The sequence below is a fragment of the Sinocyclocheilus anshuiensis genome, unplaced genomic scaffold (genome assembly GCF_001515605.1).
Source record: "Sinocyclocheilus anshuiensis isolate Anshui unplaced genomic scaffold, SAMN03320099.WGS_v1.1 scaffold1746, whole genome shotgun sequence".
Taxonomy (NCBI): Eukaryota; Metazoa; Chordata; class Actinopteri; order Cypriniformes; family Cyprinidae; genus Sinocyclocheilus; species Sinocyclocheilus anshuiensis.
In genome coordinates, this window is record NW_015545562.1 from 209,763 (window position 1) to 236,810 (window position 27,048).

At 37.0% G+C, this 27,048-nt stretch overlaps 1 protein-coding gene across 1 annotated transcript in view; it reads left to right on the forward strand.

Annotated features, from left to right (window-relative positions):
- The first annotated feature begins 11,342 nt into the window (after positions 1 to 11,342).
- LOC107698346 (patched domain-containing protein 1) overlaps positions 11,343 to 27,048 on the forward strand; it is a 21,561-nt gene continuing 5,855 nt past the window's right edge. The window contains exons 1-2 of the mRNA XM_016499301.1: positions 11,343 to 12,042; positions 15,438 to 15,918. Coding sequence (XP_016354787.1) covers positions 11,437 to 12,042; positions 15,438 to 15,918 — 1,087 coding nt within the window. The 5' untranslated portion in view covers positions 11,343 to 11,436. The remainder of the gene's footprint in view (positions 12,043 to 15,437; positions 15,919 to 27,048) is intronic.

The following is a 27,048-nucleotide window of genomic DNA, read 5'->3' on the forward strand; positions in this document are numbered from 1 at the left end:
TTGTTTTTCAGTATACCATAGAAACATGTGGAAAAATAATCTACATATACACAAAATTTGTCACTGCCAAAACTTTTGGCCATGACCGTACACTTAAAAAATATTTTTGTAAATTAAAAAGGAAGAAAGAAATGGCAGGAGAAAAGTTAACATTCTCCATATTTCTTATTATCTGTGACTCAACTTCTGTATAGGATAAAATGTAGGGATGGAAGAAAGAAGGAAGCGCAGATCTCCTTAATGACAGCCAGGGAGAAATGCTGAATGTTGACTCATCCTTATCAATATGCATGACATCATTTTTGGCCTTGTAAATGTGCTGATTTAGGTGAGCTAAATCCTCTGTTGACGTTGAATCCTGTTTGCCGAGCATGGGACACAGGAATTACTTGTTCTTTATTGCTAGGGGCTTCTTTGGTTTTTCTTAATGGACTGTCCTGTTATCGCAGTATTATTTATGGCCTCATTGAAATTTATTCATGCTTTATTCATGTTTTTCCTACTGCAGTTCTTCATATCACACCTGAAAACATTTTGAAAGTGCAAAAATACATGTTTAGATTATACATATTTATAGTTTTTCTTAAGTTTAATATATTTTAATCTACAGGAATTGAGTTATGATCTGAGGAGAGGTATTGTGAGTAATAATGTAAAAGGGAAAACTGGTATGTTTGTGTATTATGTAATCATGTTTTTATTGTGTTTTATTGTGTTAGTTAGCTGTAATTTTTTGTTATTTTTTAACCTAATCAAAATAACCCAACTGCAGTTTGATTGAGATTAATTGGAATGCACAATGAAAAAAAACATAATTTTTGAGAATTGTTAAAAATTGAGTTATCTGTTTTTGCAAATGAACTCTTCATATGTATGAATGATCAATGTCAATGTATTTAAAGATGCATTTGAAGCACATGTGCTTTAAATTGTCAGGGTAACCTTAAATTGTTTTTCACCTACAGTATTGTGCTGCAAAGTTGTGTATATAAAAATTCACTTCTCAGTATTCAACATTCACTGCTTATTAATTTGTAAATGACTGCATACTAAATATAATCCCCTAGGCAAAAAGTGTTTTGCTGAAAGATAATTGGTATTAGGCAAAAAGTAAATAAATAAAAATGCAAAACCCATCCTACAATGAGAGTTTTAGCCCTTTCCAGCTTACCTGGAGAGATTTTTTTTTTTATTCAAGATATATAAAAATACAGTATAACATTCAAAATTGATGAGAAACATGAGCCATCATGTGTCTAATTTTAACCCACACAAGTTTCTACTGTGATCTAATTTAGCTGCATGGAGAGATTTTTTTTTTATTCAAGATATATAAAAATACAGTATAACATAACATTCAAAATTGATGAGAAACATGAGCCATCATGTGTCTAATTTGAACCCACACAAGTTTCTACTGTGATCTAATTTAGCTGCATGACCTTTTTTTTTTTTTTTTTGGTGTAGAAATATTATTACTGATTCTTGAGGTCTGGGCCAAAACAGGCTACAACTGAAAACTTAAAAATAAAAATAAATAAATAAATATAAAATAAAATAAAATAAAATAATCACCAGAGCTTGTAGGATGTTTATCTTGCAGCACATGAAATGTGAAAAAATATTAGATTTAATAAATATCTGTTTTCAATATAGTTTTAATTAATATATGATGGTGATAACAGAAAGTAGTGACCTTACAACAGAGGAATATTTTCTTAGGTTTAATATATAGTTGATATTTATTTAGTTTTTAATCTATAGGAATTAATGGATTTTGTTCTGAGGGCAGGTGGTTTTAGGGGTTATGGGTCATAATTCTGATTATGGAAATCAAATGATAGAACATTCTTTACTGGAAATGTAGTTAATTTAAACAGTTTTGGCTGTTTTGTCCCATGTCTCAAGAATCAGTGTTATCTTAATGGCTTATATTATATTATATTTATCTGTTTGCTAATGAGTTCAGCTCAGTGTTGAAACGAAAGAGTCTAATAAGCTGGAACTGCAGAACTGTTGGTTGGTGCTGAAGTGGATGCATAGTTAATCAGAGAGAAGAAGAAAAAACATTCAGCTGGGAAACACAAGCCTTTTTTTTGCAATCATTAGGACAACCCCAAAAGTAGAAATGGGGGAAACGTTTCTTTTCTGCAAGCACGAGTACAAAGTCAAAGATAAGCACACAGAACTCTTAATGTCCTCTTATAAAAATAGGTCAGGCATATAGCCACGTAGGGAAAACAGAACTCAGTATTGCTGAGTTGCAACCTTGTATGAAATGAAGATTCATGATCAGCTAAATTACCATTTAAGGGTTTTTGAATAAGGACACAGCGATCAAATAATACCTATGAGGGTTTGAAGTATATTTCCACCTGTGTGTTCTTAAGCAGTGAGTCGATGTTACCACATGCACACATACACACAGCAGATGCTGTTTCAGAAAAAAACGCATGCTCTCTCAAGAGGCCTTGCAGCATCTGGCGTGCCGTATAACTCTCCGGCTCCTCCATGATGAGTCTTCTCTAATTGTCAGCTGAAAAGACACAGAGATGCTCTGCCCTCTAACAAGTGCCTCTCAACTTGAGTGTCTGATGCACCATCTCAAGGAAGGGATAATTTAATGCAGACTGCATTGTCAACTGTCATTTCTGAATTGCTGAGTGAAACTAACGTTAATTATGCTGACATTATCATTACGCTTTCTTTGTTGGGTAGCCTATGAGATTTGTATCAGCAAACCATCTTTTAAAAGTGTTTTTATTGAACTCATCATCAGCTGTTCTTTGTATCCTTCTATCAATGATCAACTTTAAATAGAAGTCATAGGACTTATGAATTTTTCCTTGAAACTTTGCCATTAATATTTATAGGTTATTTACACGCAGGCAAACAATGCCCTATTTAGCATCGCTAGTGATGATGCAGCTTCATTGGAGAGATCAAAAGTAATTCATTTCTTATGCTCATAAAAATAAATGTTCCTTATTATCATCAATTGGTTTGTTCCAAAAAAGAACCTTTAGCATCCATGGAAATTTTCTATTGCACAAAAGGACCTTTATAGTGGAAAAAGTTCTTAATGCTTCACACTAAGAAAAAAATGGTGCTTTTAAGAACTATTCACTGAAAGGTTCCTTGGGCAAGCAAAAAAATGGTTCTTCTATAGGATCCCTATGAAACCCCCCTTTTGGAACCTTATTTTTAAGAGTGTATTCCACAAAAAGTAGGACTCTAGCAACATACAATTGAGTTTTACTCCTAATGTAGTCAGAAAGTCTTCTAAAGCTTTTAAAGTTTTCTGTTGTTTTGTCTGTGCTGATGTTTGACAGGACAATGGCAGCTACAAACAAATGAATTCCTCCTTGTTCTCGTCCTAATTAGATTTGGTCTGCTTGTTTCTAATTCTTTAAACGAGCAGTGAAATGTTAGTCTTCTCTTTCTACATTTGCCTCCACAGATTTGTCTTGACCTAAGAGCATACCATCCCCAGCACAGAGGAAGACAATTGGTTTTAGGACCCAAAAAGACCAAAGTAATTGGTGCTAACTGCTAATCGTAAATTTGTATTGTTAGTAGAGTTTTGTAGGGCATTAAGCAGAGTCTTATCTTACTCCAGTCTGGTGTTAATCCTCAGACAGACATTGTTTTTGAGATATAAGCATGGAGCTATCAAACTAACAATGAGACATTAACCATTTTGAATGAACGAAACTGATTTCTGAACCCAAATAACATTTTTGGTTAGACTGTACCAGGTTATTTGATATGTGTCTGGATAGGTTGTGTGTGGAATATACAGTGAAGCGTATGAATCAAGCTGGTATTAACCAGTTTCCCACTCTGTTTAGGCTAGCCTTTTTGGATTGTTTTTGAGAGGTTTTAAACCTTTTATTAGCTGGTCAGGCAGGGAGACCATCTTAAATCAGATAAAACCACTTAAAACCAGGAAGTTTTAAGTATTTTTTCAGTTGAGTTCTCATAGCTTTATGATACCAACCACATTTAAATGTGAGAGTGAATCTGCAGACATTAACCATTTTGAACGAACAACTGATTTCTGAGACCAAACAATAATTTTGCTTAGACTGTACAAGATTACTTTGTACATTGTGTCTGTATCCACCTTTTTCCTGAATGTGTGGATATTAAAAATGTATTAGTTGTGTGGGGGAATGTGAAACAAGACACTCTCCACTCTACTTCTAGACACATTTTGTTTGTCAGACAGGGAGACTATTTAGCTAAAACCTTGAAAGTTTAAGGTTTTTTTTCTTAGTTATTTTTTTTAGGCATCTATAGTTTTTTATAGCAACAACCACATTTTAACGTGAGAATGAATTTGCATAGAGTTATTAAACAAACAATGAGACATTAACCATTTTGAATGAACAACTGGTTTCTGAACCCAAATAACATTTCGTTTGACTGTACAAGGTTATTTAATTTCTGGACATTCAAGATATTTTAGGTTGCGTGTACAGTGAAGTGTATAAAAAGCGCAGAGCATGACAATACTCTATGAAAAGCAACAAATATCTGAACTGAACTGAGCAATGTAAACCAGCCTAATATGGTTTGTTGGTTGTCTGACTCTGCTTAGGATAGATTATTAGTTGGTTTTAGACGGATTTCAGACACTCTTTAGCTGGTTGAGATGGGAGACCATCTTAAAACAGCTAAATCCAGGTAGGTTTAAGTATTTTTTCAGTTGTGTTTTCAATATAGTTATATGAGTGCAAACCACATTTAAATGCAACAGTGAATCTTCTAAATTATTGCTGTTTTAAACAGAATGCAGGAGTCACTCTCTAATTTGCAATGGTTGACATAATATATAATATTTTTAGCATTTTTAACTTTTGCAGGAAACCTGTCAGCAATGTTTTAAGCTTCACTTACAGTTGATTCAACTTCTCTCCATCACATTTTCTCTAACATGGCCCATTTTAACACAAGAGTAACACATTCCAATTTTCACCCAACTTTATCACCACCAGATCTTCCCCTTGAGTTCAAAAGCCACTCTATCACACTGATGTGCGAAGATCTTCAGCTGTTAAGTCGTCTGGATCGTTAAAGGCTGGAACACATGCCCCTTAAGGCTACGTTTGACCTTCATCTGAAATGATTGTTTCAGCAGTATTACAAAACTGGGCCAGTCAGATGAGTGAGTCACCATCGTACAGGAGAACACACTTATGGGGATAGGCCAAGAGCGCCAACCTTTAACTGGTGCTGCACACTAACGTTAGTTACTGGGCAATAAAATATGAAACCCCTGCCAATGAATTTCACTCTCACATGAGGCAGCGCGGCGGGAGGAGCTGTGGGTGAAGTCCCTTGGCTGAAGGTAATGTATTGCCAGAAAAGCAATGTCAGCATGGTGGCAAATACACTACGACATGTGAAATGATTAATGAGCTTTGAAAGACTGCTGCAGACATTTAACAAGAGGTAATATTTTTGATGAGGGTGCTTTGAAGTGCATTTCTGTACTGTAACAAATATCAAGACATTGTATTTTCATATTCACACTTGAATGCAATGAAAGTTGTATTGATCTGCACTGTAACTTCAAACCCAATTACTAAAATAGTATATAGGATAGGAAAGGATAGAGTGGGTAGTAACTGAATATATGTGTTCTGGATTACATAATCAGATACCAAAAATGAAGTACTTGAAATTGAATTATCGATTACATTTTAAAATGATATTCAGATTACAGATTACATGTTATTCATATAATAACAGTGCACTGTTCATACATTATTTTCACTTATTTTTTTTTTTCATTACATTTTTTAATTCTAAAAAAATGTCTACATCTATTATAAGAAAACTAATGTGTGTAATATAACTATAATATCAGAAAGTTAAGTTTTGGGGCATATTCACAGCTCTCTGATGTTGGTTAAATTAATGTATTATAAGTAATTTTATAATGCATTATACATAAAAGTAAAGTGTTACCGATTATCCTACTCAAATCAATGTGATGACTTGTCAAAAGTAATCAAAAAGTATTCTGATTATATTACTTAAAATGCATAATGTAACAAATTAGGTTACTAATTAAAATTGTTGTCATGTAAATCAGTAACAGTTTTAAAGTAGTCCACCCACTGTGTACAGTATATGTTTGTTTTACTACCTGAAACCCTATCAGAAGAGGCCTGCAATTCATGTTTGGGTCACTCACAAACCACTGTAAAATATACTTTGAGACTTAGAGACTAAAATATGGTCTTTTCACCCTGCTAGAACTATTTTAAAAAGTCGCACTTGGTTAAACAGTGTCTGCGATTTTGATGCAGTGGTAATCGTGCATATAACATAGAGCAGCCGTGACAGAGAGGACGCCCATGCTGTCTTTCACTATTACAGCCTGTTACCACCTCTCCTCCTCAACGAAGTCTTACTCAGGGAAATTAACATCAGATTTGAACAGCAGGTGGTGCTTCCTGTTTTCCTGAGTGGGAGCCAAAGCAATTCATGACTCAAGGTTGCACGGACTCTGCTGGGCACGAGGCACATTCTGCAGCAGGACCATATGAGGGCCATTCATAATACTGACAGCAATAGCAAAGCACACTGTCACCTCCAAGAGAAGCCCAGATTCTTTCAGCAAGCGTTCGCGATTTGATTAATTTATCACAGCGCGCGACTTGAGCAGCGGTGCCAGGAACTGACTTCGCTGTCAGCTGCATTATGTTACTGGTCTTATCGAATTGTTCGTGGTCTAGTGTTGAACAGATCAGTGTTTTCAGAGGATATGAAGAAAATCATTTACTAAGAACGTGATTTAGACTCTTTTGGCAACTGATATTGTAGATGTGAACATGTCGGCAGATGCATGACAATTTTTTTTTTTTTGCGGAGTAACATGAAAGGTTTTGTTGAGTTATGAAATGGACTTTATTTTTAATAAGCGCTTTGCACTTTCTTCTTCAAAATCTGTTTAACTGACAGTTTATGGTAAAAAGCTTTTCTATCTTTAAAATTGTCCTATTTAATATTTATTTTAATGTTTTTTTTTTGTCATTGTTATAAACTGTATTGCATCCTGAATTTTGCAACAGTTACCAAAAATGGCAAAACTCATATAAAATGAATGGACATCAAAATAACTTGTCTGCAAGCAGCATTTTTCAAAGGTTAAGTGCCGTTGTGACCATTTGTTGAAAAAGAAAAAATACATTCTTAATTTAAGGATGAGAATAATTTTAATAAGTTAAGTTTTTAATACGTTTTTTAAGTGAAAGTTGACTTTTTTTTCTGTAAGAACAAAATGTCTCTCCTGTATTGTCATAAGCAGGTATGAGCAAGGTCCCAGGGGCTTCTTTAAAACTGCATTAAACCAGATAGCTATTTATAATGCATGGGATTACTTACTCCCATGAAATGGATGTATTAACAGCAGCCGATAACATGAGGGCTAATGGCAGAGAAGAGGCTGTTTTAATTAAGATGGGTCATTTCTTTTCTCTTGGAGGCTAACATGAGCTCTGTGTCAGCTCATATATGTTAGTGGCCACTCTCATCAATGCTCAAAGCTGTGTGGAGAGGATGTTTGTGAAGGAAAGTAAGCCATGAGCCAAGCACAAAGGAATAGTAATGAGATTATTTTTCCAGCTCTATTTTCCTGGTCATAACCCTTAGAAGAAACACAGGTGTTAAATGGAAAGTGTGTGTTCACCTCAATAACTGTCACAATTTTTAGGATAGGTTCAGAAGGCTAAATACAGCAAAATATGTCACAGGCAGTGTAAACAAAAACAGACTATATTTCTGTCCAAATTGAAACAGTTTTACAGTTACATTACTGTCTTATATCTACTACCTGCCGGATCTTTTAACTTATATAAAAATAATCTTTAGTGTATCTTTACACTCTAAAGGAATATTAAAGTTTTTTAAGAAGATTCCATCATAGTCAAGGCAGTAAAAAGTTGCTCAAAGGCCCTATGTTCTATTTCCATTTATTTTATATTCATTTTACATGAGCTTTACTATTTTAAAACATAAAAATATCAACATTACATTTTTTTTAAAATGTGTTTTTAATAGAAAAATATATCAGTGGGGCACTATATGCTAGACATTAATATTTATATTATTTTATTGATAGATTATAATATTTTTTAAATAATATTTAGATTGGTAGCACACTGGTTTCTGTTAAATAACTGTAAATGTTATTAGACATATGTGAGCTTTACATAATACAGGGCTTATTATGTTCTGACATCACTGGCAGTTCAGACTATAATTAATCATACGCTTCTGTTTCTAGTGATGGCTACTTTAGAAGTCGTTGGCCTGCGTTTTTTTAATCCTAGCTTTTGAATTAAATTGAATTGAATTCAGTGTTTGTTTTGTATTTGTGCCGATTTCACAATGCAGTTTCTCCGCAGCTGTGCTTGAAGATGTGTGTGCGTTAGGCCTGCCACTCTTGCACAAGCCCACCACCTGGCAACAGCGGCTGGCAGGAAGTGCACATTAAGCTTTGACTGCAGGCCCGTATCCTCTGAGACTGCAAAAAGTATGGGATTCCTCTCAACCGCACGACACCCTGTCCCACTAACTCCAGCGCTATTTATCTCTCATCATCTTGGTAGTCCAGTGTTGCCACGTCTACTAATTCTAAGCAACTTGGGCTTGTTTTCACATCACATTTCTCATTCTCAACACAACTTGTGTATTTTTGGCTTATTTCTAGAATATAGTGATGTATTTGGGCTTGCTCTTATAGCTCATTGAAATATGGCCAACCACAAATAACAACTTCTTTTGAGTTCCACGTTACATAATGTCATTAGTAAACAGCATAGTTTATTTTCTTTTTACTCCTGTATTTCTGCCTTTACCTTTCTCAACGATGCATAAATTGCTCCTGTGTGCCACCTTTCCATCTACAACCTTGCTTAATTAGACTTATATTAGTGAGGCATGTTGCTATTTTGGGCTTGTTTTTCTAGTGAGATCTGGCAACACTGCAGTAGTCGTTGCATTGGAAGAGCCTAAATGTTTTCAGTGTTAGTGCTTACAAGATGTGGGAAGTGTTGAGAATTTACATATATCATTTAATTATCTCATGTGGTGTTTTAGGTGTATCTTTCCTGACACCTGTGAGTGGATCTATAATGTGCACTAATTCCTTTGAGCCTAGCAGGTAAGAAGATGGCTCTAAATTTAGGTTAAATTGTCATGCTTGGAAAAGGAGTGCACTCATTTTGGTAATGGTTTGGGGAATAAACTAGGACAAGTCCGTGATGGTCTCCATTTTATCCCAATTATATTGCGACATGCTGCTTTCTGCAATGTCAGATTTACGTAGAGAGTGAGGCGTTTATCTGCTCCATTCCTACATCCATTGCTTTTGCTGGTTAGCTTCTGCAGGTATCCCCTGCTGGTAGATGCTTTAACTACAACATTTTGCAGGCTAAAAGCATCTTTCTCCATTAAGAGTCATTCAGACATATCCGCTGATTTTGATGTTTACATCACAAAGTAGTTTTTTAAATGTGGCTGTTCTCAACTGATTTTGCATCCAGTTACAGTATGTTCCAGATACTCAAAAGTGGTAAAGTTCTTACTATTCATAGCCAGCAACCAAATTACATTCTCACTGGTTGTAAACACAACATCATCCATACATAAATAATGAAGAAGCTGTAACCGAACAGGATTACAGGTCATCTCTGCAGTCACACATGATCAGCAGTGCAGAAAATTATTTTATGAGGGGCTTCTGTTAAAATATTGCACAAACAACAAGTATGCATCCATAATAGCTGTGTGTAGAGAGTTTTGTGTCAGGATATTAAAACCACGGGTGGCTGTTTAGAACTGTGGATTCACTTCACTTCATAGGTTAGAAGAACATCAGTGAAAGTGACAAATAACAATGGGAAATTCTTCTGCTGCGAGTTCACAGTGAATTTATTCTTCACTATTCAACTCAAAGACCTTGGTTGAATTTATTTTTGACTTCCTGGTGCTATGGCTTTTAACAAAAAATGTACAGACTTTTTAATCATGTTGTCATTGCTATTTATTTACAGAGTATGAATAATCCTAAATGAGTTATGAAGTACCCCAGTTTTTATTACAGGTTACTCTATATTTCAGGCTTGTACATGATATTGTAGATCATATTAAGTTAGAGCCCGAAGTAGCCTAAGTTATGTACCAGAACCACCATTTCACACAAAAAATGTGCTAAACAGTACATTAATCATGAATCTAAATGCAAAAATAAAGCTAAATTAATACATATAAATTAATTAGACCGATACATAAAACAAAAAACTAATAATAGTTAGGTAATATAAGAAACTTTTTTCCAGCGCCGGTGCTATTTTTGGTCTATTTTTTTTTTTTTTATCTATTTTTGGTTCTGACAGTGTTCTGCTGTGCTCACTAAATAAACGAGGCTTTAGCTACTTCTGCTTCACAAAGAAATAAAACATAAAGCTTTTGACATAGAATAAAAGTTTAATTTCTCAAGATTTCAAGTAGTCAGTAGTCTTCTAACTGAAGAATCACCCCCAGGCTCATAGTGTAGGGTTCTGAGGCTCTGAGATGTACAGTTATTATAAGAGAGAGCTTTATTCAAAGTTGAGTTAGCGAATGAAGTATAGCTCAAAATTAAAGGATAGCCTTAAAGATTATTTCTTATGAGTCATAATGAAGTGATAGGCTACTGCAAATAATGTCAGGAATTGTAAAAGCAGGCTACTTCCGAACAATGGGAAGCGAATGACGTACTGTTGCTACGGTTACCTCAATCGCGACTTGTTAGAAGCAACTATTCGTCGTTCTCGCACAACTTTGTTGTTACCGAAACGTGTGAAAACTCCATTTAAATTTGTGAATATAAATACTTGTACTACTAGTGTAAGTTAATAACGTGTATTAGGCCTATATTAACTTTCTAGGTTTTGTTAGTGGTTTATGAGTCACTTCATCAACAAACTCCTAAGGACTTTGAATATATTGGAAATCTGGAAGTATGGAAACCAACGTTATTTTTAGCGTGTCTGCATTGTAACTGCATTTGGCCTTGTGTGTCGACACACTGGGCTTTGAATCGCGCGTGTTCTTAAAAATGAGCCCCCACCCTCCCAGCCACCCAGCATTTCCCCGTCGTGCCTCCTTCCATGCACACAGCAGCACATGGTTACAATCAAGCCCATAAATCAGGCGCCTCCGATCGAATAGTCCGAATTAAGCACACATGCACATCCGACTGGGGCTGGCTGCTGTTGCAGCAGAATAGAAAACAGTCACACATCAGGGGCAGGGATGGAACCAAAAAGCCTCTATAGTGATCAATATCTGACTGTCTTTTGCAAATCGCTGCAGTGCTTCACAGGTGTACACTCGAGTATTCTCGTACGGATTGACTGAACTGGAGCCACATGTCACATGTGCTTCATAGGAAGAACCAGGGCATCATCTGCTGCAAGCTGGATCTGGAGGAGGATGCTGCGGCAAGTGATACACAGAGGGCTGAAATCTTCCTTCTACTGGCTGGGTTTGTTCGTGAGCAGGCATCCGGTGTTCTTCCTCACCGTCCCCGCAGTCCTGACTATCATTTTCGGATCCACGGTGCTGAGCCGGTTTAAGCCCGAAACGGACCTGGAGATCCTGGTCGCCCCGACGCACAGCCTCGCGAAGATCGAGCGGAGTCTCGCCAACAGCCTCTTCCCCATCGACCAGTCCAAGCACAAGCTGTACTCGGACCTGCACACCCCCGGCAGATATGGCAGACTCATCCTGCTGGCCAAATCCGGGGGAAATATCCTGGAACTGGCCGAGCAGGTGCTCCAGGTGCACAAGAAGGTCCTGGATATGCGTGTCAATTATAAAGGCTTCAATTACACGTTCGCGCATCTCTGTGTCTCGGGCCACCGGGACAAGAGATGCCTCTTGGATGATATCATCACCATATTCGAAGACATTTGCTTAGCTGTTCTGTCTAACAGCACTTTTGCCAAGGTCCCCGTGAGCTATCCGAATACAACATTAAAGGTAAGAGATACATTGTCTGGAGCACAGCGGCTGTTTCAAAACCTCGCGAGCCGCCTAACGAGACAGCGTTTTTTCGAGGTTTTTGAGACGCAGACTTTGTGTGCGATGGAGCGACATTGCAACAATGAAACGGCAAAAACCAGCTCGGCATATTGCGACTGTGCCTCATAAAACCTTACGAAACGCTCAGAATTATGAATAGACTCCGTGCTGCTGTAATTCTAGTGTGTGCAGCCTGCATAGTTCTCTAGTACTGCACTCTGAGGAGCCTGGTGATGCAATGTACACTAGAAGACACTCACAGAATCTAGACTTTTACCATTTATACCTTTTGCATTATATTTAATCAATAAAATTAAGACAACATATTACAAGCAACAATCAATTAGATGAGCTGTGTTAAACCATTCAAATGCAAACAGATCATTGAAAACATTGAGTTCATTGGAATTAGAAGAACCACTAGCATTTTTCTGTATTGCCTCGATGAAGAATTCTTAAGTTGTATTCATTTAAAATAGTTGTATGCAATTTTTGAAATATCGTTGAAACACACATATACAAGTAACAATCAACTAATCATTAATAAACACATCCTGCCATCACAAGACAACAAGTTACTAAATATGCCATATTAATTTTTCAGGCACCAGTGCATGATGGGAAGACCATTGCTGGAATTAAGAGCAAAAGCTGTGCCTATATAAGAAATACTTGAACATAAAACTGCTTAAACAACTTTTGAAAATATACAAACAAAAAAGTTTTAGTACAATTTTCCTCAAACATTTAAAATGATGTTCACCCAAATTTTGATCATAAGAACATGAACATAATTCTGTTGAATATGCCATTGTTTATATATTGCGTTTCACAATCTACAGTAGCACAGAATCATATATTGCAGTGTATTGTTACTCAGTAAATATGACAATCAAAATAACAGTGAAACCATGTTAATTTTTCAGGCCATTGTTGGAATTGTAATGAAAAGGTGTGCTTATATAGGAAATGCTTGTAAAACTACTTAAACTAGGCCTACTTAGATTCATCAATAATCTAAATGAGTGATTCTTGAAAATTATTGAAATATTCTAACAGAATACATATTAGTTAATTTCCCCCAAACATTTTTAGCACAAATGAACATTCTGTTAAATATAGTTTATACTCATGATCTACAGTAGCATAGAATCATTTCCTGCAGTGTATTGCACATTATTTAATTTCAAGTGTCCTGAACTGCGACTGATTATGCATCTAGTATGAGACCTGTAAGACTAACACAGTCTTTATCAAAATGCTGCAGTATTCACAGACGAAAGACTAAATATAACACAACAGTATACAGCAAGCCAGATATCTTATTGTTTTCCCAAGCCTACGTCAGTAGGAGTAGGAGCAGGATCTGTGTGAATGAGGCGTTTACTGTGGCCTCTACAAGAGCTCATTCATATTGTGCCAGTCTTTTTCAGAACATCTTGAGGCTGTATTGCTGCATCCAAGGCTACATCGCTTTCTCAGCATAGGGTGATGCACTGTCCAGCTCATTAATGGATGCTGAAATATTGAGACTATTGAGAAAAAAACAATAACACTCAATCTGCTCTGGATTTTATTAATTCGGCATTGTTTTGGTGCAAAAATGTTGTTCAACTGTGGAGATTGTCTTAACATTTTTATCCAGCTTCATGCTGTGGTTTGATATTAGCTTGCGTTTTCTTCTTGCCTGTTTTTCTTGTCTGACATTTAGCTAAAAGACACTAAGCACACACTGCTGCCTTGAGAAACTTTTTTTTTTTTTTGGTTATGGAAGACCATTTAATACATTGTTGAAATGTGTTAAATCCATTCAAATACCAGAACAAATTCACACCAACAAAACTGCTCATTAACTGGTTTGCTGATTCTGCAAGTCACATGATTATAGTGTGGAATTAATATTAAAATGCAGCAGTGGTGTAGCAAGTCAGCCCTTGGCTCATATGCAAAAAATGTTTAATGGGCACCAAACAAGAAGTGCAACAAAGAGATTATCAGCAAAATGTCATACCAAACACATTGTTTTGCAAAGGACATTTATATATATCATTATCATCTGAGTAGCCTGATAAAAACATGATGCCTGTAAAGTAACAGGACAGGATCAAGAGCAGTACTAGTAATAGTCATAAATTGTCGAGGAAGTTACCTAATAAATAAACCAATGAATGTTTCATGAAACACAACCTTGACACAATATCTTTTCACAACCAGGGGTGTGTTTCCCAAAAGCAATTATGGTCACAAGTTCCGTTGTTGCCAATAGAATTTAATGGAACTAACGACCATAGTTAGCTAACGATAATTTTGGGAAACGCACCCCACATCAGAACTAACATAAGTCTAAAATAACCAAGGCACAGCCAAACATTGAAATGTCAGTACTAAACTACTTCATGCAAACAAACAAGTAGCATGGCAAACCAATGAAATATTCACATGAGAAACATGAAAATGTAAAATGAATGCACTACTCACTTGTTTTAGTTGCACTCTCTTCCTTTCAGCAAATTCAACCTTGTGACTGACTTCTTTCGTTCCTCTTTAAGGACCCACTTTTACGTTTGTTTTATTGTCCATCCTTCACTTTAACAACTATGGAGCCTTGCACATGGCATGCAGGAAATATATATTTATCATGGCCATGTTTTAATAATGAATTCTCTCATTTTAGTAAATCATGGCCATGTTGTTCTAATTTGTTCCCTCATTTTAATAAAATAAAAACAAGCGAACAAATTAGTACAATTAATTAAATTCCCATTTAATAAAATGAAGGAATAAATAAATAAAATTAGGAAGTGAATTCTTAAATAATCTTTGTCCCTGCATGTCATGTGCGGGGCTCTGTAACCAACCTATCACTCAATGTTTGTTTTTTGTTTTTTAATTCAGCCGTGTTTACACATAACAGTTTAAAACAAGACTGATGCTGTAAATGACTTAAATGTGCTACTACTAATCCACTAATAAAACTCTAAACTATATAATTTACAAATGTATCGTGTAAAAATGTGCAGTATATTGATTTTTTTATTCAGAGATTTTGATTTTATAAGATATATTTTATTATTAAGATATATGGAATAAGTTAATAAGCGGAATAAGCGTTAAACTGTTTTAATGATCGGCAAATGACCGCTACTGCCATTCCTTCCAGCAGCCCATATTACAGATCTCAATTCATTTGTTAATCAACTTTAGTATTCCTCAGATGTTCCATGCGTACCAATTATTTAACATATTTTTGGATTGCAAAGTACACTTGTTAGATTGCATTCAAATTAAATTTCACTCATAACATTCCTATAATGAAGGAAATAAATTAAGTAACTGGTTTGTTTTGCCTCTAGGATGGTCGAGTGTCCTTTATTGGCCATCAGCTGGGTGGCGTGGCCTTGCCTGCAAACAGCCGGGATCAACAGGTCAAGTTTGCTCGCGCCATCCAAATCACCTACTACCTCCGCAACCTTGGGCCAGTGGTGCAGGACATCATTTCTGAGAAGTGGGAGAGTGAATTCTGTAAGCTGGTGCACCAGCTGGCTACAGACAGCCAGGAACTACACATCCATTCACTTACATCCTTCAGCTTATGGCGGGACTTCCACAAGACAGGCGTGCTGGCCAAGAGCGAGGTACTGGTCAGCTTGGTGCTGGTGCTCCTGGCAGCCACCATCTCCAGCTCTATGCGGGACTGCTTGCGCGGGAAACCCTTCCTGGGCCTGTTGGGCGTCCTTACCATCTGCATCGCCAACGTGACGGCAGCTGGGATTTTTTTCATCTCTGATGGGAAATTTAACTCTACGCTGCTTGGAATCCCCTTTTTTGCCATGGGTAAGTGCGGCTTTGTTCACGGAGACTGCAGTGATTGTATGTAGGATTATTATAATTGCTGTGTGACTCCTCAGGAGGGAGGGTGTAATTATTTTCCATGGCAGTCATCGGGGTCAATGCTTGTGCAACAGTGGGCTTCATCATGTAGGGAGAATCTGTGATATAATGAATAGAAATGAAAGATAATTAGAGGCCAACATTTTTGTGGTACAGTGAAAAATCTGTGAATGTTTGCCTAAAAATTCCATAATTATGGTGAACAATGTCAAGTTAAGATTAATATAAACTGATGTAGCTTTAACATGATCTGTGGATCTGATTGATGGTATAGTTAATGTACCACTCATGATAAACCATTGAATTTCTCAGTAAATTGTTGACCTTTTTACATAGAACCAAATAATGGTGGGGCAGGACACACTGACCTAGCGCAGTGGTTCCCTTCTGGTGGGTTGCAGGTCTGCTCTGACAGCAAGGGTCATCAACAGCAAGAAAACAAAGAATAAAAAAAGCTAAATGTAAATAATAATATGTAACGGAATATATAATCGAATCTTGACACTTTCTATATATCGTTTGTTGTTGACATCACAGGGCGTGCATCCAATCAAATTCTGTAGTGTTTACAATTCATGTCACTTGGTAAAACCTAGCCACATCAGGCAGGTGTCAGGACAGGTTAAATGCGCTAATTTGAGAAAACCATGAACGAAGCTATGCGAGGTAAAACCAGACCAGGTTGCACATGGTTGCTGCCTGGCTATATGATATGTGTTTGTACAGTAAGTGGTGATATTCAGATCAACAGGACAATGGCACGTGTGATAGTGCCTTTATACAGCAAACAGCTTAATAAACAAGTATTTAATTTTGCATAACTTACGTTTTAAACCCTGTATTGCCCCTATATTTACTCTGCCAATGGAAATAGTTTCAACAGATTCAGTCATCTCCCAGCAACACCATGTAGTGGTCTTTAGTACCTGAATGAATCAGTGTGTTGAACAAATCGGCTGAGTGAATGCTTCAATGACTCTTTAGTGAATGAGTGTTGTGAATGAATCCAATGAGTGAATGATTCATTGACTCATTCAGTCATCTTATTCTCGAACAAATCAGTGTTTTGAACTAATCGGTTCAGTAAAATGTTCATCAACTAACAAATGTTATTTGTCGCCACCTTCTGGCTGATATAACCTGACGTGAGTCATAGAAAAAAATAAATGGACAGATGTAGAGTAATATAGATAAATGAATTTCAGTATTTGCTTTTTGATGATATTTTGCTGTGTTGGACCCACTTGATGACAATTGTCAGATTTGTTCTCCCCCATAATAGTGCTTGACTGAAACTTAATTTAGAATTATTAATGTAGTAAATCCAAAAATTATATTAGATAGTAAACATGCCATTGCACCAATGTGCAATGTGAATATTTTAGTATGCAGAGTATTTATCCTTTTAATGATAATTAGCTCCTTTTCTTTCTATTGTGCATTTTGGGAGAATAAGGTAGAGTCATTAATTTCCGACAGTGCTGTGTTCTTTCTGACGTGTTATTTTTGTGGACCCCTGGGAACACAATCTAGCAAGCTAAAACAAACTTAGAAATTTAACGAACTCCGAGCTCAACACATCTTGCAGGTGTTAAAAACACCCTTAGATTTTACACCTGTCTAGCTTGCATTAGATGCCCTTAGGTGATGACTGTCACAACCCTCAACTGAGTGGAACTAATTAGCTTCGGATTTAAAGCGTGCCGATTTGTTTGCTCCTGTGGAGGTAGAATCATGATTTGCTCAAAACAAGGGTGTACAGGGTGCAAAAGCACAATTACAACCTGCGGAGAATAACCGCTTACAGCATTCTTACTCTCAGTCAGTTGCTGCAGTGGGTTTGGTTATTGTAGCCGCACAATAGAATAATCAACCATCAGTTACATGCGGCTTCCCAATTTAAGAAGACAGCAACATTGTCAGTGAAAAGACTGACTGTACTGTAGGATTTTATGATCATGAATGTCCTTGTGGAGCTTGTGGGTCAAAGGTAATAATGCTTGGTGTTGTATTGTATACTCACCTCTTAAGCTTCAGCCAGCCATTTACGACGTCCTTAATGATCTGGACCCCTCAGATGCTCAGTCTTATTGCAAGGCTAGCCCAGCGTGAAAGATTAATTGCTCCCTGACCACTGGATTTTGAGCTCTTTGCACAATACCAGAGGACCTGTGATTTACTGTGCTTTGCATTTGAGCTTCTCAGGAAGGACAATCTGGAGAAATAGATTTTGTCCCGCCAGCGAAGATGAATGGTGACACTCTACACGGCACATCACAATGTGCTGCGGGGACCCCGGGGACACGGGGTGGCTCCGTCAAGTTGGCGAAGTGACATTGGATTCAAGTTTGTGGATCATTCTGAAAGGTCTTTTGATAGAATAGACACATTTGAAATTTGAGTTTTCCTATATAATGTTTATAGTGCATATGTTTGGATTACTTTTATCATTTTTATGTTTTTTCTTTAGTCCTTTTTTAAACAGATGTGGTCAAGCTACATAATAAATGTATTATGTCTTTAATGGGACAAAAAAGGGGTTGAAACGACATGAGGGTGAGTAAATAATGATAGTATATTCATATTAGGGCGAACTGTCCGTTTAAAAGGACTTGGCAGAAGATGGATGCTCTGCAGAAAACAATGTGCGACACTGTTTTCTGAGACAATGGATGGAGTGCGTGCTATACCCTCAATTTAAGTTTGGAGGTTATTTTTGTTCAGACGCATACAGCAAGGGGCCTATTTATAGACTTGCTTCCTGCCACACGTCTTAGTGGCGGAGCGGCAAATGCTTTGTTCTGCTGGGGCAAATGACAGGATAGGAAATCAATGTCAGACTACTCACTCCCCTCCTGATCTGAGTGCACATACAGTAAATCTGTTTGCTGTTGACGTATGATGAGCCTTGATCATGAGAATTATAGAAATTATAAAGTTAATTCTCATAATGTCAAATGTATTCATTTATAATTGAAAGGGGTGTGAATCAAAATTGAGATTTCTGTCAATATTTACTCAGCTGCTGTTGTTTTTCATGCACCACATAAGGATCATTTTTAAAGAATCTTCAAGCAGCTCTTAAAATACCAGAAAGGGTTTGTAGAAGTAAATAATAATTAATTAAATCGGTTTTATGTGGAAAAAAATCGCAAATTGTGCTCTGTGTCATGCAAGTAGTTTTAGTATTTCAATTTGTGATCTTTTTCACCCTCTCCAAAAATAGTCGGAGTCTGCTCTGCTGAATATTCTGAAGCTGAGCATATGCGAGAAGTTCACATGGTGAGCGAGTCATGTTGACAGCAAAGAAATTAAAATTCATAAAAGAAAAGAAAGGTGAAGCCAGAAACAGAGCAGTGGCACAATACCAAAACAACAGTTTTATAAAAAAGCTGAGTTTATCCAACAATTTATATTAAAATAACAGACAAATTATGTTAAGCTAAGTAGATAAACATTTTTTAAAGTTGTAAATAAAACAAGATTATCTGAGTTTTAAAAGTTAACACCATTTCTGTCTTTCTACATCAAAATTTCACATTTAATTCAGTGTGTTACTTGCCGGTTCTTTATAATATTTTGTGAAACATACTAGAAATTTCTGAGTGAAAATTGTTTCAAAGTACATCCCACACCAAAATTTTTTTGTGGTTTATGATGCTTTTCGGAAACGTGGCCCAGGTCAGGATAAAGGCTGACTTTACCACTTCTGCAAATGCTAATTTATTTTTCATGTTGTCACGTCATTTAAAAATGAACTGGACAAAGACCTGTCTTTGCTGTAACTATATATTGGCTTAAATTTAATATCGGAGCTTATCTACAAAATGTGGCATGCTAAAGCTGTCAAAGTCACAAAGAAAACATTGCTGCACCTTTATTTTGTTTTCCTGCAGTCATATTAGCACATTCATTTATGAAATTTGACTATGACTATTATGACAGAGAAATGTTAAGCATAAGAAATTAGATCATTATACGAGAAAAGAGATGAAAGATAAATAGATAACACTGACAAACATAAATAAAAGAGCTAATCAAAGAGCAGATTAAGACAAAATTATCAGAAAGATGGCTAGATGTAGTTGAACTTTGACATTTGTGGACCTCAGAGAACAGTACAAAGTAAAAACAGAGGCAGTTCATGACCCCTTTAAGTTAATGTCTGGGTTTCGACATCCGTATGTCTGTCGTGAGCCACAATGTAAGTGTGTGTGTGTGTGTGTGTGTTTGTGTGTGTGTGTGTGTGTGTTGAACTTTGACATTTGTGGACCTCAGAGAACAGTACAAAGTAAAAACAGAGGCAGTTCATGACCCCTTTAAGTTAATGTCTGGGTTTCGACATCCGTATGTCTGTCGTGAGCCACAATGTAAGTGTGTGTGTGTGTGTGTGTGTGTTTGTGTGTGTGTGTGCGTGTGTGTGCAGTGGCGTAGTCACTCTCCAGCACGTCAGTCCTATTGATCGAGCTCATTTAGGGCCACAGACTGTGGAACAGCATGTGCCCTGGGATCTGGACCGTCTCCTTGCAATTCTCTCCACACAAGCATGATTGTGCCTGGTCATGGCTAACACACATTGACAGTGCCTGGGAAGCCCACTCCCGTCTCAGTCACCATTCTAGAAACAAACACGTGCAACCGCCAGCATTTACAGCAGACCTTTGCTGTCTCCCGCAGGAAAATATAGATGATGGGGTGTTAGTAGATTGAAAACTGGCCATGTTGAATGCCATTGATTTGCCTCTGTGCTAGAAGGCAAGAGCAAGTCCTGGGGAAGAGATTAGGGGTCTTACCAATGAACTACTTATCACAAATGTCTTCAAGCGTCATATGTTACATGCCATTAAGCCTGTGGCTGGATAATTTGCCATTGTCAGGAGGAAGAATCAGAATGAGAAAGGTTTGTTGGACATCGCAAGCCAAGAGAAAAAAATTAATTCGCATAGCTTGGTCAGGCATGATGTGCGACTACTGAATCGATGCGTGAAATAGAAATAATAACAGACGTCCAGCTATTCATTTGTCATTAATATTCCAGTCCTTTTATCCTTCAGTTGTATGATTTATGTTTCACAGGTTTTTTTTTCTGAAAATTATGTAAGATTGGAAATTACGGGAATGGGTTCTTTTTCGTTTAGTGGCTTGCTTCAAGTGGAATAATTGGCATTAAAAATACAAGAGTGTTTTGGATTGAAGCTGTTTCAACTTGACAATATTTTTACTGTCATCTTTACGCTTCTAGGCCACTAAAAGGAAAAGTGCTGTTTTTAGTGTGGGAGTACAATTGTTAGGAGAAATAGATCTTCCGGTGAAGGCCTTGAACACACTGACACGTGCTGACAGTGGCATGTTTTACAATGACATGAAATGCTGTCATAGATTGTAAGGTAGATTCTCCCATGAGTTTATGTGACTGAAGCCACGGCGTATAGAAAGCGAGTGATGGAAAAGGGCGATCATGAGCTATTCAACCACTTCCTTGATTGCTGCTTTCTTTTTAAGGCTGATGTATTGTTTAAAACTGTACTAGCTTCTACTGTATGTTGTAGTTCATTGTCTTTTTGATATCAAAGTAGCCTCATTACTTTGTACGAAACTGATAATGAACAATTAAATTGTGGGTTTGAGGTCAAGAAATTTCAATAGTTGAACTAGTGTGGCCCATGGCACAATAAATGCAGGGCGTTTTGTTCAGCTCATTCGGCGTCTCAGCAGAAAAGTAGGCCATAAGAAAGATCTAAAAGTTTTAACTATTCATTCGAGATGGATATAAAGCCCCAACTTTTTTATTAATCTTTTTTTATTGGACAGCCTTTTTCATATATGAATACTTTGTACTGTACTTTCTCTTGGCTATTTTTAGATTGGTTCTTTATGTTTAGCATAAAAGATCTTAGGGCAGTTTCTTCTTTCTTATTTATATGTCTGATTTAATATATGATGAAAAGAATGCATATATTAATCATATTATATTTCGTAATAATATTTCACTATATTACTGCTTTGCTGTATTTTAATAAAATAAATGCTTGCTTTCAAAAACATTAAAAACTACTACCTACCCCAAACTTTTGAATGGTAGTGTATTGTACTGTTTCTATTGAAATGACAATCTTGAAATTCCAAGGTTAAAAATGGAAACGTGTTCATTGCCAAACACAGCTAAATGATGGTTCGTAGAGTCAACAGCAGGATTGATGAGGTCCACTCCAATGAAATTATGTGCGCGTAACTCAAGCCCTCTGCTGATTTACATGCGGTGCATTTGCACATGCTTTTTCATTAGCCGTTGCAGATGCAACAGATGTGTGGGGTGCCACAAGAAGCAGCAGCAGCCTTTCAATACAATGATTCTCGTTACAACAGAAGTGTCACACATCCTCTCCATCTTCTGACTGCAATCGTTTGACTGGCTCTGCAAAGTGCCCAGCTTTCTACTTAGACACCGTTGTGTTGTGTTGAGTTTTGTGCACGTCGCACACCTAATCCTTAGCAGCAGGATGAACGGTGAGCTGTGATGTGTGCCATGTTAAGATAAGGACATGTTCACTGTCAAAGGAGATGCTAATTTTGGGCATTTTTGTAATGCAGCGTTCTCAGCATGTTTCATTTTTATTTTTGAATGAACAGTGCTGCCTTTATACTGATAATGTCATGCAATAAAATGAAAGACAATTTTTTGCACTGCAAAAGCAAGATATATTTATTTGAGAAATAAATTTGTGCAAGATATGATATGAATGCATAAAAAACACATTAAAGGAATAATTGAGGAATAAATGTACTCACCCCCTATAAGGCCATCCAAGATGTAGATGAGTTTGTTTCTTCATCAGAACAGACTTGGAGAGATTTAGCATTATATCACTTGCTCACCAATGGATCTTCTGCAGTGAATGGGTGCCGTCAGAATGAGAGTCCAAACATCTGATTTGTTTCTTTCAAACACGCAACTTTTCCGCTTCATAAGACATTAATTTATGTTTTTATGAGCTCTTTAAACTCTTATTCTGATGGCACCCATTCACCGCAGGGAATCCGTTGGTGAATTACTCCAAATAAATCAAGCCATTTTGTTGTAGCATTTGCCACAAAGAAGAACTATGATGATAATACCATGTTGCATGTCCAAACAATGTGGTAATACCACTTGGAAATAAATATAAATAGTAAAATAACTCAAATATTCTGCACTACTACAAGAATATCTCTTCAGAGGATATATAGGCTATTGTACATGTCTTGTCAATGCTGCACAGATAGACTGACACGGTATGGAAATCCGTGTAATATTTTTTCCATCTTCTGCCACAACTGGACATGCTTTATGAGAGGTGTACGAAGGGTCCATCTGTAGGGTGTTTTCCTGCTGGTGATGGATGTGTTTGCAGCTGCTCTGGTGCTGAAGTTTTAAAGCAGTAATTTTGTTTAATGACTCACTGCACTGCAGCGAGAGAGGTGATGCAGCTCTTTATATTGAAGCCACGGCCTCAGAGTAGATTTCCTCCAGCCGGGCCGGCTGGAACTGTCCACGGGAGGCCTGTGACAAACTGCCCTCCTTAGCTATGTGGAATGTTGTACCTGTCCACCAGCACCCAGAGACATGAGGTACAGCACTTTATTTCCTACCGTACCCCTTGTGAGACTTGCAGGGTACACTGCAGTTCAGTTCCCTATAGGTGTTCTCACTAGCATGGGAGAAGCACTCTGGGGGAGGGAATTTACTATGAATGAATTGCGCCCACTGTTTATTTGTGCACACGGTCTGCATTGTTTCAGCACCAGATTCACTAAAGGAATTACGCATATCCGGTAACACACATACACACCCACAAAAACAGTTTGCGCAGTGCAGTTTCTCCTTTTGCAGGTCAATTCTGAGTGTTGGGTTGTGTAGGATGCTTTTACCACAATCCTGTTTACTACCCTTGGAACTGAATCTGCTATTTGAAATATTGTAAGTCTGCTCGACTACCATTGTTGGGAAGTAACAAACTAAAAGTAGAAAAAGAAAATCTATTTTTTTAAAGTTGTGAATAAAGCAGAGATTAATGGAGTATGTTTTGCAAGACAATGTGATATTTTTAAGTAGAAAGACTAAAATCATTTTTGATTTAAGTAACACACTTATGTTGTTGTTGTTGTTGTTTTTTTGTCAACTACATTTTTCAGTATCTTATCTATAACAGTGTTTCGTTTTTCTCTCTTATGTAGCACTGGAAAGTCAGATTCATTAGTGAATCAGTTTGTTTGGGCATTTCATGTAAATGAACAGATTCACAAATGAATCACACATTTGAATCCCTATATGTTCATGGTTTAGACTTGTAAATTATGGTGTTTTGTTGTGTTTACTATAAATTTACCTGTTCCAATTTAGGTTTATTTATTATTATATAAATTATGTTTACACTGTACAATAAGGTTTCATTCATTAATGTTATTTAACTACATTTGTTAACATGAACTAACAATGAACAATACTTCTACAGCAATACTTCTATGTTAACTTTCACATTTTCACACACTGTCTTAAGTCGCTTGGGTATATTTTTAGCAATAGACAAAAAAACGTCTCGGTTACGTATGGTAACCCTCGTTCCCTGAAGGAGGAACCGACGAATTGGGATCTCGCTTAGAGAGACCAATCTACTTCGAGTGTAAACTAAACGAGCCAATGCACATTGGCATGCGATTATTGCATCCAGCTGCTGCTGATCACAGCGTGAGTATAAGTAGGCAGCAGATGCAGCGCATATTCAGGTTTTCGCTGAGGAGCTGAGCCGGTGACCCGGCCGCTCAGCGGTGGTACAGGAGCTGTGGCGACGGGACGTGACGTCTCCGTTCCCTCCTTCAGGCAACGAGGGTTACCATACGTAACCGAAACGTTCCCTTTCAGTCGGTCACTCTCGACGTCACGTCGGATGACCGACGAATTGGGATCCTACCAAAAGGCCACAGCTACTGCCCCTTCCAGTGTCCTGTGGAAGCCACCTAAGGGCCCGGTTCAAGACGCGCAGATCCAAGATCGGTCTCAACCTACCGCCTTTCTTGGGTACAATGACGTAAGAGCTGTAAAACCCCGACCTCATATCGGCTGGAGGAACCGGCGTCCTTCGCCAGTAGGACTGCGATCTCTGCACGAAAGACAGGGGCATCTGCTGCTTTCACTGACGTAAAGTGGACGCCCCTGAACTTGGGAGGGCGCCGGGCGAACTGAATCGCATAGCCGAGCCTGACGGTTTATAAATCTCAATTTCAAAAAATTGACCCTTATGACTGGTTTTGTGGTCCAGGGTCACATTTACTAATACATAAAAAAAATTGTCTGTTACCATTAATTCACTGTGAACTAACATGAACAATGAACAACTGTATTTTATTAACATTAACAAAGGTTTTTAAATGCTGTAAAAATATATTGCTCATAGTTAGTTCATGTAAGTAATGTTATCAAATGAGACATTATTGTAAGTGTTACTTAAGTTATTATAGAAATGATATATATTGTATTTTTCATTTAACTAGTTTTTTTTTTTTTTTTCAAATGGTAGCTTGGTTGTAGTTTAAATAGTTTAAATTATATTTAGCTTGTAACTTGGCAAGGTAGACTTTCAAAGCTTCTCCAACATTGTGCAATGCACAGCTGTATGGTATATTGCTCTTTTCCATCACTCGATGAATAAGAATGTTTTGTGAATAAAACTGTGCTAAACTTATTTTGCATAGAAAGTTCATATTACTTCATTTTAGCATTTTGCGTCTTGTTAAGATGGATTGCAGGTGGTTAGTGAAAAGTACAGTGTTTACGGTGAAATGCTATTTAGTGGGTTTTTTCTGTATGACCTCACTGTTGTATGTTAATAATACTGTATATGATAATGTTGAAGTATGATAGTGAAGTAAATGTATGTCTTTAACAACAATGGGTCACTCACTACTCCACGTTCAGGGATATTGAGAGTCCCGTTGACCCTGTTGTGCTGGTCCAGTGAAATCATCCTAGACGTTGTTGAAATGCCTTTATTTTAAAAGCTTTAAGAATCTCTGTCTTACTCTGTAATGTATAAGCAGCATTCTCGTGCCAGCTCGCGGCTTTGTGCTTTCAGTTTTGAATACACTCTATTTGCTGCTGCACTCCTTAACGTTTGGCGCCGCTGCTGCGGTAAAACATGTCAATCGTGTTTCAAGATGTCACTTTGCTATGCACTCCTATACTGGCCCCGATTTAATTTACAGCCTTGAATGGATGGACCCCTTTTGACAGAGCTTGTTTAAAACAAAATCACTGCCATACAGTAGATGCTATTTTAGGAATAAGCTGTCACAAGATGACAGAATTAAGATGGAATTGAATCGTTTTACAAAGGAGAAGCAAATAAAAGAATAATATAATAGCGGATATTAATAACTGAAAGCATTTATAATGGAGAGAATATAATAAAGAATATTTTTCTTATATTTGTTAAAGCGCTAACCCAGTGATTCCCAGCAACCACAGAGGGCACTTAAAGGCAGTGTTGGGGAAAGTTACTTTTAAAAGTAATGCATTACAATATTGCGTTACTCCCTAAAAAAGTAACTAATTACGTTACTTAGTTACTTTTTATGGCAAGTAATGCGTTATATTACTTTTGCGTTACTTTCGCGTTACATTTTAAATATAAGCAGGGCTTGATTGTTTTTAATATAAGAAGTTCTATTTATAGCAAATATAAAAGCCCTTTCACACCAAAAAGTGTAATGAATAAACCTCAGGCTGAAGCAAAAGTAAATTCACGTCTGTACAGTAGAACGCAGGAGAAGAAACACTCTTCAGCAATAAAAAAAACAAAGCACAACTGTTAGTTTATCTAAAGTCATTTTTGCCTATTAGTATGCTTGAACTGGATCATCAAAGGTCAGCAGCAAAGACATTGGTTAATAAAATGGGATTAGATACATTTGTGTTATTTAACATTTAATTATTGCAGGTTTGCGTCATATTCTGAGTTTGCATTTCACTGTTTTAATTCATTTTGATGAATACTAAATCTGTTTTTTTGAGTGGGATGAATTAATGCACATTCACAT